The 24985-nt window shown below is 44.7% G+C and overlaps 1 protein-coding gene across 1 annotated transcript in view; it reads left to right on the top strand.

Annotated features, from left to right (window-relative positions):
• LOC147728923 (fibroblast growth factor 4A-like) overlaps positions 1–24985 on the top strand; it is a 219463-nt gene that overhangs the window by 45547 nt on the left and 148931 nt on the right. Inside the window, exon 2 of the mRNA XM_086959850.1 lies at positions 21356–21459. Within this exon, the coding sequence (XP_086815976.1) occupies positions 21356–21459 (104 nt within the window). The remainder of the gene's footprint in view (positions 1–21355; positions 21460–24985) is intronic.

The following is a 24985-nucleotide window of genomic DNA, read 5'->3' as shown; positions in this document are numbered from 1 at the left end:
TAGGGGTGGTTCCCAAGAAGGACCCGGGTGAGTTTCGGCTGATACACAATTTGTCAGCCCCACATGGTCTTTCCGTGAATGACGCGATAGACCCGGAAGTATGTTCGGTGCGGTACGCATCTTTCGATGAGGCCGTTGCAATGTTGAATCGCCTGGGGCCCGGGACGCTGATGGCCAAATCGGACATCGAGTCAGCGTTCCGGTTGCTCCCGGTACACCCAGATGATCAGCGTCTCCTTGGTTTCCAGTTTCAGGGTCGCTATTACATGGATAAATGTATGCCAATGGGATGCTCGATTTCATGTGCCTATTTCGAGAAATTCAGTTGTTTTCTGCAGTGGGTATTCACGAGGAAGACAGGTTTTCAACATGTTATGCACTATCTCGATGACTTTCTGTTTCTGGGGGCAGCCGGGGATTCTGTGTGTGGACAGGCCTTACATGAATTTTGTGTCCTAATGAATCAATTCGGTGTGCCATTGGCGCCAGGTAAGACGGTGGGTCCCTCGACCTTAATCGAGTTTCTGGGGATCGAGCTCGACTCGGTGGAAGGTTGTTTTCGTTTACCTAAAGAAAAAGTGTTAAAATTCAGGTTATCCCTTGAGACATGTATTCGTGCAACGAAAGTGAACTTGCATCAATTGCAACAGGTGGTTGGTCAGTTGAATTTTGCCCTAAGAGTAATGCCGATGGCACGCCCCTTTTCCCGCTCGATTGCACAGTCCATGGTCGGCTTGAAGGAAGGACATCATCGTACGAGACTCTCGGCAGAGGTTCGCCAGGACATGCGCATTTGGATTGCATTCCTGGCGGATTTCAATGGTCGAATTGTCTGGAATAAACCAGCAGTGTCTTCCGAGGAGTTGGGGCTATGGACAGACTCGGCGGGGAGTGTGGGTTTTGGCGCCATATTGGGTACACAATGGTCGGCTCATAAATGGCCGTCATGGTGGCATGAGTGCGGGTTAACGAGTAACATTGCTTTTCTCGAACTGTTCCCTATTCTGGTGGCCTTGAAAACATGGCCAGAAGGGTTTAGGGATCACTCTGTGGTGTTCTGGTCTGATAACATGACCGTGGTTGAGTGTATCAATAGTCAGGCAGCACGTTGCAAATTGATTCTGAGACTGCTCAAGGAAATTGTGTTGTTGTGCATGCAACTAAATGTACTGTTTAGGGCGCGACACGTGCCGGGGGTGATGAACCAAGCGGCTGATGCGCTCTCTCGTTTCCGTATGCAGGCCTTCTGGGGTTTTCTGCCCACAGCGGACCCGGTGGCGGCACCCTTTCCCGAAACTCTCTGGTCTCTCGGTGCCCCGAACTACAAGACCTCGTGGGAGAGAGTTTAGCACCCAGGACGAGGAAGGCATATGAAGGGGCGTTCCGTTCCTATTGGGCCTTTTTGGGTACTGCCGGGAGGGAGCTTTGGGGTCTGGAAGAGTGTGTAGTGAGATTCCTGCTTTCTTTACGTCACGCAGGCAAGTCAGTAGCTACGGCCCAGAGGCATCGGGCCGCCATTTCCTTCATGGCAAGGGCTCATGGGATCCAGGACCCAACAGCGTCTTTCGTTGTACAAAAAGCGCTACGTGGGTGGCAACGCCTTGAGGGTCGCAGAGTAGACGATAGGCACCCGATAGGTCTGGATAGGTTGGCCCTGTTATTTTCCGTGCTACCGGTAACATGTTCATCTCAGTACGAAGCAGTGTTGTTCCGAGCCGCATTTGCATTAGCATTCCATGGGGCTATGCGGGTAAGCGAATTAGTGGCAAAGAACAAGCAGGATACGATGGGGGGACTGTGCCGGGAACACATTCAGGTCAGGGAGGAGACGATGACGGTCTCGTTTGTCAAGTCCAAATCCGATCAGGATGCAATCGGGGACTGCGTAATCATCCAGAGGATCCCCGGGTCTGCCATGTGCCCTGTTGGGTGCGTAGAGGCATATTTAGCGCAGAGGGTGGCAGCATGGGGGGGGACCTTGTTAAGACACGCTGACGCCACCCCACTGACGAGGTTTCAGTTTCAGCGGGTGCTTGCGATGTCGATTTCTGCCGCGGGCTTGAACCCCGGCGACTTTGGGACCCATTCCTTTCGGATCGGGCTGCTACGGAAGCTACAGCCAGGGGTCTGAATGTTGAACAAGTAAAACGTATGGGGCGTTGGTCCTCGAACTGTTATAAGAGGTATGTGCGGTTGCACATGTTGTGAAGCTGTAACGATGTACTCACGCTTCTTGTTTTTGTTTGGTTTTCAGTTGCGCAAGCCTACGAGGCGGGGCGGACTGTCCAGTCGACCCGACACCGGGGGGCCAGCGGTCAGACATTACCGGCTGTGAAAAAGGAGGTGTGGGTCGTGGGCCACTCATACGTGAGGCGTGCCGCGGACGTATTCAAAGCAGGTGACATGATTCACGTGGCTGGGGAATACGGGTACAGTGTGTCCTTCTACGGAAAGGGCGGGCTCTGTATTGACCATTTTCGAACATTTTTTGAGGGTCTGTTAGGGCGGACAAGGTCACCGCCGTCTGTAGTCATAGTACATCTTGGGGGCAATGATTTGGTGACCACTGGTAGACGACTTCTTCTTGAGGCGATGCTTTCCACGGTAAGTTGGTTGGCGAGAAGAGTTCCAGGGTGCACAATTGCATGGTCCCATATGATCCCACGGAAAATGTGGCGGGGGGCTATTTCTGTCTCTGCTGTGAATCATTCAGTAAGGAAAATTAATAATAAAGTGAGTAGACTGTTCCGTTCAAGTACACTGCATTCTATTTCGCATGGTTGTATTAAAGGGGACAGTATGTATTCAGGGGATGGTGTTCATTTGTCCCGGATGGGGAACGAGTTACGCATAGGAGACCTGATAGCCTGGCTAAAGACTTTATGAAATGACCTTTAGGCAGGAGTGTTGTGGGGGGCCCGGATAGCCGGTCAACTATCCGGCCTGTGGCGGTAAGGTCATGATCGGTGAGCAGTAATTCGAAGATCCCTATGAGGGGGCGTCACCCATTACGGATGGGAGCGCGCGGGGGAGGTGGCCAATTGGCCCCTCAATGGGGAGGCGGTCCTGTCTAAGGAGAGGCCGCCGGAAGGAAAGGAAAGGTGGTCAAGGCCCCTTCCTGGATAGGAGGGGCTACGGCCCCTCCTGGGGAATTTCCCGGGGCCAGGACATCTGCGACGGCAGATGGGTAAGTTGTGTGGGGTGCGGGAGGGGGTTTACGCTACCTTTTTAGACACCTCACACGAGTCCTCGAACGACCGTTAAATGGCGTCGAGTTTATTGGGGCCCCCGTCAAGTACAAAGGGAAATTGGTAGATGCACTTGAGGTACGCCTCTGTGCGGTCGCTCCTCTCACAAGTGAGGGGGGTATTTCTGGTTTAGGGATCTGACACCGGTTACGACCTTGCCGTTGGCCCTTAACGTTAGGATGTACAATTTCAAGTCAAATGTTTTGTAGGATGTTAGTTCGGCTAGGGGAACCTTTGTATTAGAGATCTGTTAAGGTTAGCCAAAACATCGTAATGTGGAAATGAAATTGTACATTATATGAAACTGTTATTTTAATGTTTTCTTTTGTTTCATATTTTAATAAATACGGCCGGGAAGGGTGACTCCCTTCCCGCCTTCCAAAAGCTCAAGAACGGTTTCTGGTTTCCCAATTCTTGGGGATTGTGTTGAGAGGGGGTGGCGGGTATCTCGGCCATATGGAAAGGGGCGACCAATCGGTCCCCCCGAACGTATGGCGGAGTACCACGATCCCCCCGGGAAGCCATCTTGGGCGGGAGGCGAGTCTCGGCTGGTATGCCCGAAGCGGCGTAGCCGGGGCGCGCCTTTTTCCCGCCCTAGAGTGGGCTGGCCTAGACACCAACGCGGCCGGCCACGCCCTCGGAGGCAGGCGGGGGCGGGTTCACGCCCACCCTGAAGACGGATAAAAGGAGCGGAAGCCAAGAAAGCATACTCTTGTTCCTGTGCTCTGAAGCTGCACCTCCCCGCTGCACGTGAGCTCGAGACGGAACGAAGAGCAGATTTTACCCACCCACCAGCCCCTGAGGACAGCTATTCGTTGTGAATACAGTTGATATAGTATCTTTTTGTTTTCTCTGTTTTCTTACAGGTTGTGATGATTGTCGTGAAATTTCTTAAAGATGCAATAAAGATTGGTTATTTTTCAGTATGTTTTTCAAATAAAAGTAATTTTGAACAAGGATTGATCCGTATTTACGCTTGATAATAAATGTTGGTTTTGCTTTGTAAATCTTAGTAACTTAGGTAGAACTGTCGTATTTATTTTGGTCGGGCGGTAAGGTCATGATCGGTGAGCAGTAATTCGAAGATCCCTATGAGGGGGCGTCACCCATTACGGATGGGAGCGCGCGGGGGAGGTGGCCAATTGGCCCCTCAACGGGGAGGCGGTCCTGTCTAAGGAGAGGCCGCCGGAAGGAAAGGAAAGGTGGTCAAGGCCCCTTCCTGGATAGGAGGGGCTACGGCCCCTCCTGGGGAATTTCCCGGGGCCGGGACATCTGCGACGGCAGATGGGTAAGTTGTGTGGGGTGCGGGAGGGGGTTTACGCTACCTTTTTAGACACCTCACACGAGTCCTCGAACGACCGTTAAATGGCGTCGAGTTTATTGGGGCCCCCGTCAAGTACAAAGGGAAATTGGTAGATGCACTTGAGGTACGCCTCTGTGCGGTCGCTCCTCTCACAAGTGAGGGGGGTATTTCTGGTTTAGGGATCTGACACCGGTTACGACCTTGCCGTTGGCCCTTAACGTTAGGATGTACAATTTCAAGTCAAATGTTTTGTAGGATGTTAGTTCGGCTAGGAGAACCTTTGTATTAGAGATCTGTTAAGGTTAGCCAAAACATCGTAATGTGGAAATGAAATTGTACATTATATGAAACTGTTATTTTAATGTTTTCTTTTGTTTCATATTTTAATAAATACGGCCGGGAAGGGTGACTCCCTTCCCGCCTTCCAAAAGCTCAAGAACGGTTTCCGGTTTCCCAATTCTTGGGGATTGTGTTGAGAGGGGGTGGCGGGTATCTCGGCCATATTACTCACCCAAGGGAAGTTTTTTCGCTTCACTGTTTATAAGTATCCCTTTCCCCTGGGTCACAAGGGGTCTCTCTCCCTCGTCTTTACATTAATTCTGAGAGTGCAATTTATTTTATTTTGTTTTATCTTTATTCCATTGTATTATATCTTGGACGTATCCCCTTGGCATTCCTTATTGGAAGAATCAATGTGTTGATTTAGGAATATCATAGATATTGTAAATATGAAATATCATGTCATGAATGTGATGGCTTTCTGTTGGATTTTGATTTTGATTTTGCCGATCTTGCCCTAGTCGGTGATACGCCGATACACGGCGAGATTAGATTCATTTTCACCGACCTAGGTTAGAATTAGATGTTAATATAACAATTAAGATAACAACTTAACCCACAGTGCAACTGGATGATTATTGTATCGTACAGGATGGTGTTTACATTGTATATAGTGTAAATATTTTGTAAATAGGGCAGAAATGCCATGACATGCTGATACACAGCGAGATTACTATTATTCACGGTAACACAGTGAATTTGGCATAAGTATAACGTAGGGGTCGAAACACATTGTAAATATGGCACTATGTGAAGTACATGAACCCACTTAGTAATGGCTGCCCTGTTGTAAATATTTGCATGCTTTGTCCTTTTTTCCTTTCATCTGACAGGAAGTGAACTGTATATATGGTGCTGGGCAACACGGCACACACTAACACTGACGAAGGACTAGAGGTCCGAAACGCGTCTGTTTGTATTGTCAGAGAAGCCGTAATAAATTTTTGTGAACATACCCCCGCGAGTGCGTATCGTCTCTGGAGCAAGGGTTGATTGGAGCTGGAATATATATATATATATATATATACATTACCTACTGGCGGTCGCCAGTAGGTATATATAGTTAGGATTTTTTCTCTATGGAACTTTTGAAAATTCTATGTCTAATAACTTTGGCGTTTGTGGACGGAATCGGCTGACATTTGGGGGGGTTCTGTCAAGGGGGGGGCCGAGAAAAAAGGGGGGTCCCAAAACGCGTTTTTCCCATTCATTTTTCCATAGGGCCTTTGGCCTCACTTTTAGCTCGAACGGCTGAATGGATTTACACGAAACTTGGCAAAATTATAGGGACTGTTAGCCCGATGTGCCTTTGCTGGGTCTCAATATATGTGCTCCAGTGGATTTTGAGAAATTAACGTTTAAAAAAACAGATATATCTGTGACAGCGTCCCAGATAGCGCACCAGATCGCGTACTTTTCGCGTAACGGAGTTTTGCGTAGCGAAGCTGATTGGCTCTCCGGTGTCTGTCAACATTCTAAACAGTCCGGTGCGGCCGCCATCTTGTCTCTCGGTAGGATCGAGAGACAAGAGGAGGAGAAAAACGAAGGGGGAATTTAATGAAAGGGGGCAAGGTAGATCTTTCTTGACCCCCTAGGAATGATGTTGGGGTTATTAAAGAGTCCCGTGGGGCAAATAATAAAAATTTGATTTTTCGCGGTAGAAGCGCTTCTCGGTTCGCGAACCGGGTCGCAAACTGGTAGCGAAACGTGAATTCGCCATTTTGTGTTTCGATTTAATTAAATTACTAGGTGTAAGGGGGTACGGGAGACGTATCCTGACTCCTTATGTTTTCTGAGGGTGGCTGAGGAGGCTCATATATGTTGATACATGTTTTCCAGCAGCTGTGCGTGAGCGTTTTTTTTTTTTTTGCTGCGTGACGTCTGTCAACGTTTGATTAGATGGAAATCAGAAACTGTTGACCGCCATTTTGTCACTGCGAGTAAATATTTTGTTAAAAATAATTGTTATAAATTAATCCTTATTGATAAACATTGTCTGCGCAATCTTGTCTTTTTTGCAATGCCACACTTTTGTTGAGCACAGCAGCCATTTTAGATGTCTTGACCAGACCCACTCTCTGCACGCCGCCGATCCTCAGCATGGCTCCCCACCCTCGCATGCATCTCCCCCACGCACTGGTCACCCCTGCTCTCTCTCTCATGCATGGGTCATAAACCTCCACCCATCTGCGCTGCTCTTCCCTGAGAATCACACCCTGTGCCCGCCCGACACCTCCCTTTCACCCTATTCACTACCTCACCCTCTGACACTCCTCTTCCTCTGTGTCTGATTGTGCAGGCCGGTCTCAGGCTATCACTTAGCCCTGCAGATGTAGTTTATGGCTCCAGCTGTAGAGAATCACCCCTCTTCAAAAGAGTTACAGTAGATCAAGGCCCCCACCCGATGAGATCCGTCACACCACACGCGTTCCTACTATCTGATAATCATCCTGTATTGTGCTTGGAGAGGGGATTCTCACTGTGAGGGTGTGTGGGTCCGAGCCTGAAGCGGAAGATTCCAGGGATGCCTTTTTGTACATCAAAGTCTTCACAATTATGTGTCACATTAAAAATATATAGCACTTGAACAAAGTTGTAGGATTATAACACTTTAATAACTTATAAATATATACAACACTCCAACAAAGTAAACACGTTAAAAAAACTTTTTAAACAACTATTTACATGACATTGCTTTAAGCAGGATAGACAAAGAAATGACACAGTGATGTAAAAGTTTCTGAAAGAAATGCCAAGAACGTCCCATGTGAAAGTGAATTTTATCTGGCAATTTTTTTCTTTTCCTTCTCATGAAAAGAAAGTTAATGCCAGGTTCATTACCTGCCTCATCTGCCAAAAAAAAAACTCTCGAGAGGGACCGAAAAAAATATAGCTATGGTAATCATATCATGCATTGGCAGATGGAGAGGTGGCACCCTTTTAATTATTCTAAAGCACAACTTCGAGATTTGGTGGATAATCCCCGACCTGCAAAAACATCCACCAATGACTTAGCAATAAGTGAGTCAGAGTCAAGGGAAATGGTTCCAAATCTGTTAAAGAACTTTAGGCAGATGAGATTGACTTGTGTAGCATGTGGAAAATTAATTTCATGCGGAGAGATGAGTATTACTTTAATAAATAGATCATATGAAAATCATCAATGTCCAAAACGTCCTAAAAAGTAATTTTTGTCATTTTTGAGGAAGAGAGATAACCTACAGTGGTACGGGGTCATTTTCGTTCGTACTAGGGGGGCCAGGTGACATTCGTTCGGAGTGGCTTAGGGGCATTTAAAACAACTTCCCTGATACAGGTAGCATATAAAGTAGAGGCTAAATACCAGGATCTTTATCGATTGCTTTATGCTGTAGAAAAATGAAAAACACACAACAAACTTGGACCATTCATATTTTCAATGTTTCTGCGTACTATACTTTTTAACCCTTAACTAATTGAGCTGCTTCATTTCACCTGCTTTTTTTTTAACAAAAAAAAAAATCGGAAATAGTGGCCATTTCTTTGAAACTTACCAATCTACGCGTTACAACTACGTTTACTTTTTCAAAAACCTTTAATAAAAATGTTGGTGCCCAAATACGGGCTTACAACCCCGTGGGCCGGCCACGGAGCAGGCTGGAACTGTAAATGGGGGGTGGGGGGTATTTATTTGTGGAAAACATAACAGAGAGTCAGTGGTCGTTGATTTCATAGTAAAAAGTGCGACAAGTGCAACAAAATCATATCGATAATTCATTGTGAGCAAGTACCAAAAGTGTCGATAATTCGAACCTTCAATAATAAATACAGTAATCAATGATGCATTAGAACTTAATATCAATTCATTGTTCGAACATGTAATCAGTCTTATCCCATATCAATTCATGTGCTAAAACCTGCATACATATCTCATGATATCAAGGCTGAGCAATCGGGGCACAACAAGGAGTTGAGAGTTTCATTTGTACCGGCGCCATTTTGGGTGAGGTCAGGAAGGTCCAAGTATAGTCAAAATGTCTCCACCAACTCGTGGTTGGACCGGGACCTCTTTCGGCAGTCCAAAAGTTTTCGTTGAAGGGTAGCAGAGGGGACTGGTGAAATGAACCATCATTGAAAGTGGGGTGGGAGGAATCAATTTCTCCTACCGGGTCATACTGGTGTCCCACCGGAACTGATCAAGTTGGTAGTCTTGCAGGATTTTGGTGATTTCAAGACTGAGGCCGGCGCCGGCATGAGCGTGCCGACGTCCCGCGGCTACGTCGTGGTCATTCCGTGGGTGATCATGGCAGTCATTCCCCATCGGGGGTCGGGGGCCCCCGTGGCTCTTATAGAATCTTCAAATTTGAGGAGAAGGTTTCTGGATGCAGGAAACTAGAAGCGTCGTTGCACCGCAACAGTGGACGAGACCCCCGCTGGGTGAGCGGAGCATCATTGCCTCGCAATAGTGGACGAGACCTTTTGTCGGGTGAGTGCAGCGCTGCTGCATCGCAAGAGTGGAGGAACCCTTGTCGGGTGAGTGGACCATTGGGGGTGCAGCTGAGGGGCCCCCACCTGGGGGGGTGGGAGAGGCTCGTTCGCGCCACCTCTCCCTCCCAGCGCACCCCACGCCGACACCTGGCGTTGATATCTGTGATGTCCGGACCAGGCGATAAGAGGGGGGGGGTCGGAGGCAGAGGCAAGACATCCCCCCCGTGGCCTGCAAGGTGGCAGAAGAAATGAATCGGGAGACCAGTACATTTTGGGCCTTCCACCCCACGGCTGATGGTGATTAGCCGGGCCCCGCCCTGCACGTGTCGAGGCCTCTTCTTCCGGATGGGCGTAACTGTGGTCCTGTTGCACTTCGTGAGTTTCCGGAATGGGGGTAGGTATCTGCTGATTTGTATCTATTTCATGTTACCGTTAATGGGCGTGGCGGGCGGTGGGACAGACATGCTTGGAGCAGTGGGGGGGTGGCGGAGCCTAGCTACCTCGTGGCTGCTGTAACGTCAAGCTTGACTTTTTTCACCACTTCCATGTTTCTTAAGGTATTGGTGAAATTGTTTTTGATGGTAAAATGATGTGACTCCTGCAATGTGTCGCTTTTGCGGAACAGATATATGATGTAATTGTGTTGTTAATGTTACGGTGTACATGTAAAAAATGATGCATAAGTGTTGCACGGGCATTGTAGATACTCTCCTATGTGTGCTTAGCAATTTCAAGTCACTTCCTCCGGGTTCATGTGCCTTGTAAATACGTCCCCATGTGTGTCTGGTCATTTGAAGTCATTTTCCTTGTAGTGTAAGGCCCTTGTAAATACGCCCCATGTGTAAAATTAATTACTTTGCCCTTAAATGTTGCGTTTTCGGTAATTTTACCGAATCGGTAATTTTACCGATTCGGTAATTTTACCGAAAATGCAAGATTGAAATGTGGGTAGCCAATTTTCCATTGGCACATGGCTTTCAGAATCGGTATTTTACCATGAAATACAAATCCATGGTAAAATACCGATTCCTGTGTACATGCACATCTGTGCATGTACACATATGCCATGTGACAGATAGACGTGTCCTTAGGGCATGTCTGTGTGCCACATTGCACACATGCCCGTTTTGGGGGTGCTAGATGGTGTCAAAGTGATACCCCCTGCACCCTTGACAAATTCGGTATTTACCGATTCGGTAAATACTGAATCGGTATTTGAATTGAATCCTATGGGCTTCAAGGCCCATAGGATTCAATAGGAAATACCGATTCAGTATTTACCGAATCGGTAAATACCGAATTTTTAAGGAATCGGTAATAAATCAGATGTTGGTACTTACATCCCATTTACCGATTTTGAAATACCGAATCGGTAAAATTCGGTAATATTCGGTATTTCAAAATCGGTAAATGTGATTTACCTACATCTGGCCCTAGGTGTATTATTATTTTACATAAAATGTTTTAAAACTTTGTTTGAAATGAAATGCATGCACACTTAGGGCCAGATGTCGGTGGTCGTTTCAGGCCATTTACCGACCGGTTACGGCCGTTTTTGGCCGTTTCCGATCGTTAAATGGCAAACCGGTATGTAGGGGCTTAAATCCAAGGCCACGTGTAGGTAAATCTACATTTACAGAATCGGAAAAATTATTTGTTCGTTAAAATACCGAATCGGTAATTTTACCGATTCTGTTAATTTGTTATGTAGGGGGGAGTCTTCTGAGTCCCAAAGGCCTTAACGAATCGGTATTTTAGCATGAAATCAAACTTCATGGTAAAATACTGATTCCGGTGTGCATGCACATGTGTGCTCGCACATCTATGTCATGTGAAAGGCAGACCTGCCCTTAGGGCTGGTTTGCTTGCTACATGGCACTTGTGCCTGTTTTGAGGGTGTCAGAGGGTTTCAAAGTGATACCCCCTGCATCCTTGTGCATACTTTTTTTTTTTATAGCATTGTCGAATCTAGTTCTTACTGTTATTGATTTACTGTTTGGTAATAGTGGTTAATAACATTTTTTATTATATTTCACCACAGATTCAACTACAGATTATTTGGGAATTAGACAATGCCATCTAAGGATAGAATTCGAAAGGCTACAAAACGTCAAAGACAGCTTGACCCCGGGAGCCGGCCGCTTATGTCGGGTGCGATCTCAGGCTACACCAGTGCTATAAGACTTGGGGAAGGGGTTGGAGCCAAGCGTCTTCTCCGAGTCCGTGCCATCACACCGCCCCTCGGGGGCCTCCGTCAAGCTGTTTAGGGAGGTACCATATCACATTGTTTTCAAATGCAGTCAGGTCCACAAACGGCCCCCACTTACTTTGAGAATAGTGAAGCTGCAGCAGGTGCAAATAAGGTTTAGACAGTGTTACAAGAGCTGCTCAGAACTCTGAAGTATGGCACCCAACATCCAGGACTTATGCCATTTGTGCAAGGCAGTGACATCTAAGCAACTCAGGGACCAAAACCATGAACGAACACTCATGTATTAAAATTTTAGCATTGATGCTTGACTGAGACCAAGGAGATCAGAGTGCATGAGTCTCATGCTCGATCGATTGAGCTAGCCGGATCGGGCAACAAAAAGTATAAAATAGTTATGTAAATAGTTATTTAATAAAATGTTTTACCCTGTTACTTTGCTGGTGTGTTGTATATATTTATAATATTTGCATAGGGTTTGTCGTTGTTTTGGGTGGGGTGGGTGGCGGAGCCGAGCTGTCTTGCAGCCATCATCGTGTGGAGCTCAGTTCATCCCACTATTTTCGTATTTCTCATGAAGGGTTGTTCTTAATGTTTCTATTTTAGCTAGGTCAAAAAGAGATCTCATTAGTGGCCTACTGATTTTGCTCGATTCCTTTTGTTTTTTTACACGATTTTTCACTACCTGCAAAGACTAAACAGAGTATTGCGACTCTGTGCTTGTTTGTAAATAGAGAATGAACCAAAGAGAACCAATTCTCAAACAGTAAATGCTTGGATAACAATCAATCAAATGGAGAGAGAAGCAGACACGATGGATTAGAACGGGGGCAAAGGCCTGCGTTAACTACCCTTCACTATCTGCAAAGAGAGAGTACTACTAAGAGAAAAGAGGGGGGGGGCAGCGTTCAAAGCACATCAGCGTGCATAAACACGAAAAAGTTTTGACCTATCACGTACTTGACATTTGACAGTTTTTGATATTTGCTATTAAAAAACTATTGAAATTCACAGAAAAAACCATAGGTTTTAGACCATAAATAGTTAGGGATTAGCATTTACAAAACCTTAATTTACTCGCACAAAACCATAGAAATTAGGTGTGTATAACTGTATAGTTGAGGAAATGGAGGTGTGATTGATTCTTTGCATGACTGACTAGGTGTGTGAGTAACTCCATGGATAAATGACAGTCTGTGAGTGTCTGTTTACACTGATTGTATCTAAGGTTATATTAGAGTCTGAAGATGTTCATTGTATTACCACATAAATGATATCATCAGTGATGTGATCAGTAATGTCAAATGAAATGTCATCAGTGATGTCATCAGTGATATCATTTAAGATGTCATCAGTGATGTCATCAGTGATGTCATTACAGATGTCATCAGTGATGTCATCAGTGATGTCACTGACCATGTCATGAATGATGTAATATGTGACATCATCAGCAGTGGATTGCGAGTGCGCGATATATAGTTATTGCATCTAACTATATATGCGAATTTCTATGGTTTTGTGCGAGTAAATTAAGGTTTTGTAAATGCTAATCCCTAACTATATATGGCCTAAAACCTATGGTTTTTTCAGTGAATATATATATATATATATATATATTTATATATATATAATATATATGTATTAAAATTATGTCAGTTGATTTAGTTATGACAGTACCTGGATTAATTAGCAGACAATGCATTAATTGATTTGTTTACATTGCGATATTTTGCACATTCCACTAATGGAAAGAATAGTTTTTAGGAATTATGATATTTCCGTGTGGTTTTTAAGTATATAAGATATTACTTTTAACACATGTTATACTATTTGCACATTGCACAATTGTTTACAAAATGCGATATTTTGCACATTTATATAATGCTGCTAACTTATTGATACAATGTTTTAAATCGTTAAGTACTGTATTTACCTAGCTTGTTAAAACCTACATTTGTTTATTGTATTCATGCAGGTAAACATTCTTTTTAATGAATTCAATCAGAAATAGATGTGTTTTAAAGGTGGAATAGTTACAAAACAAATTTGAATGCAAGGGATTCTTTCAAATGTCCATTCATGGAGCCATGTCCACTTTATAGTATGTTGTTTATGTCTACAAGTCACATGGTGTACATCACAGCATATAAGAATAAGGCATTTTAAATTGCATTTCACTGTGATCAAGGGCATCCGCCCGAAATGCATCAGTCCGCTGCGTGCTTCTTTGAAACTGGTGCAATGAAACATCTTGCCTAACTTTGGGATTTGCTGGTCTGTGTTCGCCACTGGTTGGAGGTTCGAGATCGTTTGCTTGGATTTATTCATTTGACGGAAGGTGGTTGCTTCCGTCGCGAATCCACTCTTTTTAAGCAGTCCGTCAGCATCTACCAGCTCTTTTTCGTCTTTGTGGAAAACAAAACTTGGTTGACGGACCCTGCCTGCAGTGACACACCCACATCCACCTTTGCCACGCTGCATACAATGCTCAGAGTCTTGCCGGAAAGCAGTACCGGACCGGCGAGCTGTCAACAGTGCAGCGGCAAGTAAGTGGAGTGTTTGTCGGTATCTGCATTTCAGGCGGTGGGGAGGTTTTCAGGCACAAGCGAGGGGCTACAAGGACAACAAATACACCCCCTCGCCAACATACACGGCACCATAAGTCTTAGTTTCTTAAAGCGGCAGCGGCAAAATGTCGGAAGAAACAGTACGAGGGCAGGAGGCTGCCTCTAAGGAGCTATTCAGTAATCTACCCAAAGTAACCAACAAGGGGATTGCCACTGCATCGGGCGCGCAGGCGACTGCCTCGACAAATGAAGCACAAATCAAAGATCTCCTAAAACGCATGGAAAAGTGCATGCGTAGCGAGTGTACCGAATGGTGGGAACATAAATCACTGTTGATGTATATAGTGGAGGGCCGAGTCCCTCGAGGCTTACGAATTCTTCTGGCGCCTAGCTACGAGAAACCTCACCCTGAAATGTTAAAGAGATGGGGTCAAAGCAATTTGGAGGCATCAGCTAATCTGGTGAAGCTACTTATAGAATACGTAGAAATTGATCGTTTGGAATTACTCAAAGAATTGGATGAGATAAATACAAATCTGCAAAAATTTGAGCCAAACGACATGATAGCAGCATCTAGAAAAGCAATACAGGAACGATTAACTCAGCATGAAGAAAAAATTAAAGTGCGTAAAGCCTACAAATTTGCGCGCGATAAAATGATTATGAGCAACGAAGAATCTACACATTCGCGCGCAAATTCGAAAACGCAAAAGAAATAAAAATGAGTCAAAAACATGCCTCCGCAAATGTACCATCTACTTCAGCGGGGAACCATCAAGAAGTTCATGCAGAATCTGCTCCTGGAATTAGCGACACTGACTCAGTCAACAGTAGTATATACTCTGATGATAGTAGCTCAACCAACACAACTACAGGAGGCCTCAAATGGTACTCAACGTGGGCGAGGAAGTTGATTTTTTAGTAAGTGTGCGCCTCCAAACTCTGCACCCTCGCAATCGGCGGCAACCACAGCAACAAAAAGGGCCAGAATTAACGGAAGACGCAAAGAACGCCGGAAAAAATACAAATGCAAACAGCAACAAAAAACCCAAAAAGAAGAATCAATATTGGCGCAAAAAGAACTAAAAGACAAAACAATTGTAAATGTATCAACTACTACACTTACTGCAGCAGAAAATCAACTACTAAGCCTAGGATTATCACATTGCCCTTTGACAGACTTTAATTATGCTTCTACCAGAATAGACATTTTTCGATACATACGAATATTGAAATTACGCAAGTTTTTCAATATAAAAGATGGTTTGAATAACAGCACAGAGACAAATATAGAACCATCTGCCAATACACTTCAGGCTCGGGATGCAAAAGAATTACATACCTTGTAACAAATGGGCAATGACAACAGCCACTTGGATTGTAACTTGTCCACACAACAGGAACTTGTGGAAGCAGAAATTGAGCAATCTGGTGCGGGCATGAGCTCGTTCAAACCCACTTTTTGCTTCATGCCAACTATGCCAAGAGACTCCATCGATTCCTTTCACGAGGTAGTCACATCTGATTTGAAAAAACTATATCACCAGGTGAAACATCGGAAAAGAATTAAGTCAAGTCAAGTCAAGTCATAACATTTATATAGCGCGCTACATACCCAGAGGGTTTCAAGGCGCTTAGGAGGGGAGGAGGATTATTTGTCAAATATCCACGTTTTAAGCTGCTTTCTGAACGCTAGGTGATTCTGGGTGAGGCGAAGGTAAGCGGGGAGTGAGTTCCATGTTTTGGCAGCCAGGTATGAGAAGTATCTGCCTCCCATGGTGGTCTTGTTGATGCGAGGTACAGTGGCGAAGGCTTGGCTGGAAGAGCGAAGTTGGCGGGAGGGGTTGTAAAAGGACAGTCGAGAGTTGAGGCACTCTGGTCCGATGTCGTAGAGTGATTTGTGTGCGTGGGTAAGCAGTCGGAAAGTAATCCTCTTATTGACGGGTAGCCAGTGGAGGTCTTTAAGGTGACCAGAGATGTGTTCGTTGCGTGGGATGTCTAATATGAGCCTGGCTGAGGCGTTTTGGATTCGTTGTAGTTTCTTCTGGAGTTTAGCGGTAGTACCTGCGTAGAGGGTGTTTCCGTAGTCCAGTCGGCTCGTGACCAGAGCGTGGGTGACTGTTTTCCTTGTTTCGGAGGGGATCCAGCGAAATGTTTTTCTGAGCATGCGAAGAATGTTGAAGCAGGAAGAGGATACGGCGTTGACTTGTCTGTTCATTGAGAGTGAAGAATCCAGGATGACGCCTAGGTTCCGTGCGTGGTCTGTCGGGATGGGTGCTTTTCCGAGGGCTTCCGGCCACCAAGAGTCGTCCCATGCAGAGGGGGATTTACCTAAGATGAGGACTTCTGTTTTGTCTGAGTTCAGTTTCAGACGGCTTTGTTTCATCCATTCGGCGACTTCTTTCATTCCCTCGTGTAGGTTAGTTTTGGCGGTGCTAGGGTCCTTGGTGAGAGATAGGATCAGTTGAGTGTCATCCGCGTAAGAGATGATGTTGAGGTTGTGTTGGCGGGCTATGGCCGCGAGGGGTCTCATGTATACGTTGAAGAGGGTGGGACTGAGTGAGGATCCTTGTGGTACGCCGCAGATGATTTCAGAGGCCTCGGACTTGAATGGTGGGAGGCGGACTCTCTGGGTTCTTCCGGTGAGGAATGAGGTGATCCAATCCAGTGCCTTTCCTTGGATTCCGATGTTTCTGAGGCGTTGTAAAAGGGTGCTGTGGCAGACTGTGTCGAAGGCTGCAGAGAGGTCGAGGAGGATGAGGGCGACTGTGTCTCCATTGTCCAGTAGAGATCGAATGTCGTCTGTTGCTGCGATGAGGGCGGTCTCAGTGCTGTGTTTGGCTCGGAAGCCAGATTGTGAGGGGTCGAGTGATTTGTTGGCTTCGAGGAAGGCGGCAAGCTGGTTGTTGACAGCTTTCTCGATGACTTTGGCCGGGAATGGAAGAAGCGAGATGGGGCGGTAGTTTTTGAGTTCGGTGGGGTCTGCTGTTGGTTTTTTCAGAAGGGCGGTGAGTTCAGCGTGTTTCCAGTCTTCTGGGAAGGTAGCGGAGTTGAAGGAGCAGTTGATGACGTCTCGGAGGTGCGGAGCTATGACGGAGTCTGCTTTGTTGAAGATGTGGTGAGGGCATGGGTCTGTGGGGGATCCAGAGTGGATGGAATTCATCAGGCGGATGGTGTCCTCAGTGGAGATTGGGTTCCAGGCGTTAAGGGTGTTAACGGGGGGGAGATGGTCAGCTGATGGTAGGGTGGGTTGGCTTCCGGGTTGGTTGTCAAAGCTGTTGTGGATGTCAGCAATCTTGTTGTGGAAAAATGAGGCTAGGGAATCGCAGAGGGTTTGGGAGGGGGTGATGTCGTTGGAGTTGGCCGAGGGGTGGAGAATTCCTTGACGATGTTGAAAAGTTCCTTGCTGTTGTGGGCGTTGTTGTCAAGTCGATCTTGGAATGCTGTTTTCTTGGCTTTTCGGATCAGTTGGTGGTGAGTACTTAATTAAAATAATTAAAGTAATTAAAAGCCATAAAGAAATGCAATATTGGGCCCTCATCTCGAAACTTGAGAATGACCATAAAAACATTGTGTGCAGCTCTGATAAAGGGGGAAACATAGTGATTTGGCCTCAAGTACAGTATAATGCTGAGGCAAACAGACAACTTTCAAACATCACTTGTTACCAGATCTCTAACACAAAACAATATGACCTTGCTAGAGATTCACTAAAAAAGATGCTCCACAAGTATAGAAGAGAGGGCCTCATATCGATGCAGGAATTCAAATTTCTAAATGTTGACCAACCAATCATGCCCAGGTTTTACTTAATACCAAAGATACATAAAGGTACGTTACCTACTCCGGGCAGACCGATATTTTCTGCCATAGGCAGCATGGCAGAACATTTGGCGCAATTCATTGACTATTTCCTGCAAGAGCTGGTGACCAAATTACCTACTTTCATCAAAGACACTGGTGATTGTTTGAAAAAAATCAAAGATATTCCATGGACAACAAATTTCTTACTTATAACTCTGGACATAGAAGCTCTTTATACGAGCATTGAACATCAAACAGGTCTGACAGCGCTAGAATATTTTTTGGGCACAAGACCTCTCCATTGTTATAATCACAACAAAATGATCTTGGAATTTGTACCATGGTGTCTTCATCATAACTATTTTGTCTTTGGCAAAGATGTATACCTACAGAAGAGGGGTGTAGCCATGAGGGACTGCTTTTCCCCCAGCTATTCGTGCTTGCACGTAGGCTGGTGGTAGAGGTGGGTCCTCATGGGGGAGCACCTTCAAACATTTTTGGAGCATGTAGCATTATGGGTTCGTTACATTGACGACGTGTCTTTAATTTGGATGGGTGATGAAGAGAGTGACAGAACTTTCATCTCAGGCCTTAACATCAACTCAGTAAACTTGAGGTTTACATCAAACATCAGCAAAGATTATGTAGACTTTCTAGATGTTAGGGTGTCCCCGAATAAAAACAAACTTTCCACCACCCTCCATAGAAAAGATACAGCTGGGAACTCGACCCTTCATGCGAGTAGTGCCCACCCACGTCATGTCATAGATAACATACCCTATGGCGAATTACTCCGCCTTAAACGAATCTGCAACAGTGAAGAGGAATTTTTTTAATGTACTTCTGATGCAGTGACCAGATTCAAGGCTAGAGGGTATAGTGACAAGATACTCAATATGGCAATCAATAAAACCAAGCAAAGAACCAAAGAGTCACTTTTCTTGCCTAAATCTTCCACTAGTAATTCAAGTACAGATCCAGCTAACTGCAACATTAGGTTTATCACATCATTTAGTTGTCAGGAAAGAAAAATAAGGGCTATACTGACTAAGAGTTGGCCTATTCTTATGACAGACAGAGTTCTGTCATCCCAACTACCCAGCAATCCTATTGTCACATTTTGCAGAGGTCCCTCCATGAGGACATTGGTGTCAAATCCTTTTCCTGAACTACCCAAAAATACATCTTGGTTCAAACCCCGGCCGGAGTTTTATAAATGTTCAAGTTGCAGGGTGTGCAAATTTGGCATAAATACCACCCACTATAGCACCCCTTTCAGTGCCATTCCATTGTCCATTAAAGGAAACTACAGTTGCAAGACGGAGTATGCTGTATATGTTCTGGGGTGCACCTGTGGCCTGAGATATGTTTTCTGCACCAGGCTACAGGTGCATGCCAGAATATTGCAGCATCTTCGCGCAATTGTCAACAATGACAGTTCTTACCCTGTCGCAAGACACTTTAAAAGTACACATAACAATAACCTATAGTGTCTCACCTATTTTTTACTCAACTCTGTACCTAAACCTCGAAGAGGGGGAGACAGGGACAAAATGCTTCAACAACTTGTATCAAAAAGGATACTAGAACTAGACAGTAAGGTTCCTAATGGACTGAACACGACAGAGGACCTTTACCATTTTTTGTAGGGCTCTACGAAAAATGAGGGGATGCTAACCTTTGTTGCATTTCTTTGGGTGGACACCTGAAATTATTACTTCTTAGTTCTGAACCTCCCTTACCCGAATTAGTACTGCTATGTAACAATATAATTTGAAATGATTCATCACATTTATCTTATTCTTTTGGAAAATTACCCTTTCATTATCACTTTTTTAAAACACGGAGTAATACAGATCTGGTTTATTAAATCCAGCTGTATGGGCACATTTGATTCTATCATGGCAGTTTTTGTTGGTTTTCCCTTATACCATCCTTTGTTCCACTTTATCTATCTACCCTCTCAAGCTTAGGTTTATTGGCCCTACAACACTATGGGGCTGCCATCTAATTTAGATGTCCCCAATAAAAATTGTGTCAGTTGATTTAGTTATGTCAGTACCTGGATTAATTAGCAGACAATGCATTAATTGATTTGTTTACATTGCGATATTTTGCACATTCTACTAATGGAAAGAATAGTTTTTAGGAATTATGATATTTCCGTGTGGTTTTTAAGTATATAAGATATTACTTTTAACACATGTTATACTATTTGCACATTGCACAATTGTTTACAAAATGCGATATTTTGCACAATTATATTATGGTGCTAACTTATTGATACAATGTTTTAGATCGTTAAGTACTGTATTTACCTAGCTTGTTAAAACCTATATTTGTTTATTGCATTTATGCAGGTAAACATTCTTTTTAATGAATTCAATCAGAAATAGATGTGTTTTAATGGTGGAATAGTTACAAAACAAATTTGAATGCAAGGGATTCTTTCAAATGTCCATTCATGGAGCCATGTCCACTTTATGGTATGTTGTTTATGTCTACAAGTCACATGGTGTACATCACAGCATATAAGAATAAGGCATTTTAAATTGTATTTCGCTGTGATCAAGGGCATCCGCCCGAAACGTGTCAGTCCGCTGCGTGCTTCTTTAAAACTGGTGCAATAAAACATCTTGCCTTACTTTGGGATTCGCTGGTCTTTGTTCGCCACTGGTTGGAGGTTCGAGATCGTTTGCTTGGATTTATATATGTATATATATATATATATACATTCACTGAAAAAAACAACGATTACAGGAACGTTATCTACATATACGTACCTGTAGGGGCTTTCAATTAGCCCTCTTCATCGATTAGTCTATTGTTTCGCCAGTCAGATTTTTCTTCCACCCAATATAGCATGAAACAGAAGGAAAAGTCACATCAGTCATTGGTTAATTTCACTGTGAGTGACGGAATTCTGCTCTTTCATGGGGCGCACATCCACACACAAAGTATTACTTTTCAATGCCAGGGGATAATATGGAAATATGTTCTTTTTGAGACCCAAAAAGATTTTTGCTTTTAAGCATTTTATTTTTTTAATAGTAAGGGCCATTCAGCTCCTCCAACAATAAAGTTTTCAAAAACTATGATAAAAACAAAACATGTATTTACAAAGCCAGAATGCTAACAGCCGATGACAGACCAACTGGCTCCGCCAATGCTCGTTAGAATATGTGGTGAGCTTGGTGTGGTGCGCAAATTGATGCTCTGTATGTTCAACCAGATTTCAGACCTGGTTTCTTACTAACAAACAGTGTGATCTAAGATAATTAATTTTTTTCTACCCCAAATGAAATACTAGGTCAATAAACAGCTGAAACAAAGCATGCCTTGGAACTTACAATACTTTAATTTATGTCTGTGGAGATATTCATACCTGATCTGTGTTACTTTTATGGTTTTATGGTAGGTCTGCTGGAAATCTCGCCCGTGGAAAGAGGGGTAGTCTGCATGTTTGGAGTTCAGAGTGGATTATTCCTAGCCATGAACAGCAAAGGCCGACTCTTTGGATCTGTAAGTAACATGGGGTCTTCCTATTGGGAAATGGGGAGCTCTTAAAATTTTTAGATGCATCATCAATGACAAACGTCTATCAAAGTCCAAATCTGACTGTTACTTATAGCATCTCTTTGACACTGATTTCAGATTAATCATGGTCCTTTTGGGGCCAGATATGTCAACAGTTTGCACTGTTACAAAGTCAGCAAAAGAGTCATAAACCGGCATAAAGTGTTGGATTGCTATTTACTTTACAACCCACAAAACTTGTTTTGCAATGCAAAGTTGACTAAATGGTATGCAAAGCAGAGCATTGAACTTCTTTGCATCACTTTCCATGAAGGTGGTGTCCAATTGATGATACATGGGCTTTCCCATGCAACCTCACATAGTTTGTAGACAGGGTTTTGTGGCAAACAAATGCACATTTTCGAGGTCAGTGCAAAGAAGGAAAAAAGTTTTCATGTCTCAAAACTTTTCTAATTTTGCATATATGCTCCATTGTACAGCACACATACTCAGTGAGAAAAATCGAAGCTCATAGCATTTTGTACCGGAACGCTACCCTTCCAGTACAAAGCCTATTCTAGACGCCCACAGATGCTTAGCTTTGTTGTGAGTAGGTCTTAGAGATCAGCCCACAAACTCCCATTATTGCCACAGAAAAGAGAATTTAAAAGCACAGCAGATAATAATAGCAATATTTTGATTTCTTGATCACCAACTCGAAGGCATTGTTGGCATTGTTTTGTTATTAAGTTGCTCAGCAGTGTGTTATGGAACCCATAAGGGGATTCCTAATCTCCCATAATAAAAATCAGGAATATTTCTTACAAGTGCACAGAGAAACGTTTGTTGAAAGTGGGACCAGAAGCAAGGTGACATGAATGACATGGGGACCATCAGCCTCTGGAGTACAGGTTGAAATGGGATGTAGGATACTTGTTATCAGCCAGTTACTCATAGCAAAACTCTTTGCTTAGGGGTATTGAGAGGAATACACCTTTAGCATATTTAAGTATGAAAGAATTCAGCCAAGGTCACTGCTGTTTCCCTCCTTGCCAAATAGTTGTTATTCAGATACTAGATAAACACTACTCTCCATGTGCAGGTCTACTATACTTACACTTCAATTTTCCAACTCCTTAGAACGTTATGAACCCCATGAGGAGAACAAGCAGGGGGACACACTGCCTATTTATTGCAGCACAGTGCGGTTTTGACTGTACTTACCTGTGTGGCTTGAAGGGGCTTCTCCAGGTCAGACGGGCTCGAGTAGATCATGGTTCACGTTTGATACACTGCTGTATTCCTACTCTCATCATTTCTTAGTGTGCTCTTCACCTTACATGGTTGCTCCATATGTCATTGCTTTGAGGAATCAACCTCCATTTGCTGTAGGGGTAGGCGCTGTCACCCGAAAGAGCAGGAATCTGCATCAGATCAGTATGCACAGTTGCTTTCCAATTTCGCAAGGAGTATGGTTCACCCTCCTAAAACAAATAAGTACCAGGGCCCTCGTCAGGAGGCCACTCCAGCTTGCACCATCCATTGCAACTGATACCGCTGCCAATTACAGTATCTACACAACTGCTAACCCCCACACTGCTAAAAGTGTGAAAATTCAGAATATGAAAGACCCCTACAACTCTAAGACTGGCTTTGGTGCAGGCATTAGTTGTTTTAATGTATATTAGAACACTGGAAATGTTTCAATACAATATTTTGAATACAATGGAGTGCTCTGAGCTTCTACAGGCCAGTAGAAGCCTGCAGACCAACATTCCAATGTTGTTATACCTTCGCAGCTGCTGCTGTGAAAGGAGGCCTTTTGGAGCCCGAGGGGATTTAAACCCCCTCAGGCTCTGAGAGGCCTTTGTTTTTACTAATTAGAACATTCTGTCCTCTAGGGGAAGGAATGTTCTAATAGCCTAAGAACCCTCCTTAGAAGGCTCTACCGACCATTAAAGGCCAGCCCCCTTGTTAAAGACCCTTGTCTTCGGCTCGGGCCTTTAAAGCTGAGGCGGGCCTTTAATGGTCGGTAGAGCCTGGCTAGGTCAGGCTCTAAGGCTATATTGAATTAATAAACAACTGTTGTTCTGTGTATCTTTAAATTACACAAACAGTGGCATCATGTGGTAGGAGTCATAAGCGCCAGTGTTCGTAAGCAAGTGCTGTGCTGAGCGGCAGAAACTGCAGGGTTCAAATTAAGCACTGCACTCGGTCATCACCCTGAGCCCAAGCACCCTCACGGGATAGTGTAGTGGGGCTTCTAAACTGATTCATGCATGTTTGTACCCTCCTGAGTCCACCCAGGGTCAGAAACAACACAGCATCTCACAAGTTTGTGACTGTAGGCAAAGGAGACAGCAACTGGAAATTGAGAAACACATTCTATGTGATGTTTTCATTGTCAAAAAAGAAGATCAGCAACCATTTTTTTTAAATAAAAAAAATGTAATGTGAACATTCTGGATGGTAAAACAATTTCTTGAGAAGTCTCTGTCTTCTGTGCAAATTTGTTAAAGTCTGATGTGTGGGTTTGGGTGACGCATTGATATATTTATCAGTGAGAGACGCAGAATAAAATTGTCACTAACATATATTAAGAGCCCTACAATAGATATGCAACCTCCTCAGACTGTCGGGAAGGAGTTATCTGCTGGCTGCATAATTATTCATTACAGTGATTGAAATGTTCCACAACGCCGGAATCCAAGAGAAGGCTCTGGCCTGGACCACACCCTTCCTCTCCGGCAGATCCCAGAGCTTCCGCCTCGCACCCTTCCTCTCCAAGACCACTGAGATCATCTGCGGCTTTCCACAGGGATCATCCCTCAGCCCGACACTGTTCAATATCTACATGGCACCACTCGCCCACGTTGCCTGACAGCACAGCCTCAACATCATCTCCTACGCCGACGACACACAGATGATCACCTTCCTCACCGAAGACCCCCGCACCGCCAAAACCAACCTCCAAAGAGGAATGAGGGCCGTCGCCGAATGGATGAAGGAGAGCAGACTGAAGCTGAATTCAGACAAGACGGAGGTCCTCATCCTCGGCCGCACCCCCTCAGCCTGGGACGACTCCTGGTGGCCAACATCGCTAGGAACACCCCCAGAACCCACCGACCATGCACGCAATCTGGGGGTCATCCTTGACTCTGCCCTCTCCATGACCAAGCAGGTCAATGCCGTCTCCACTTCGTGCTTCAACACACTCCGAATGCTCCACAGGATTTTCAATTGGATCCCCTCAGACACGAGGAAAACCGTCACCCAGGCCCTCGTCATCAGCAGACTGGACTACGGGAACGCCCTCTGCGCAGGAACAACAACCAAGCTCCTGAGACGGCTCCAACGCATCCAGAACGCCTCGGCACGACTGGTCCTCGAAGTCTTCGATGCAACCACATCACACCCCACCTGAGAGACCTGCATTGGATCCCCTTCAACAAGAGGATCACCTTCAAACTCCTCATCCACGCACACAAAGCACTGCACAACATTGGACCAGCATACCTTAACGGTCGACTCA

This window comes from Lissotriton vulgaris, chromosome 2_2, assembly GCF_964263255.1.
Source record: "Lissotriton vulgaris chromosome 2_2, aLisVul1.2, whole genome shotgun sequence".
Taxonomy (NCBI): domain Eukaryota; kingdom Metazoa; phylum Chordata; class Amphibia; order Caudata; family Salamandridae; genus Lissotriton; species Lissotriton vulgaris.
The sequence above is the reverse complement of the archived record's forward strand: the minus strand, read 5'-3'. Positions and strand labels throughout refer to the sequence as shown.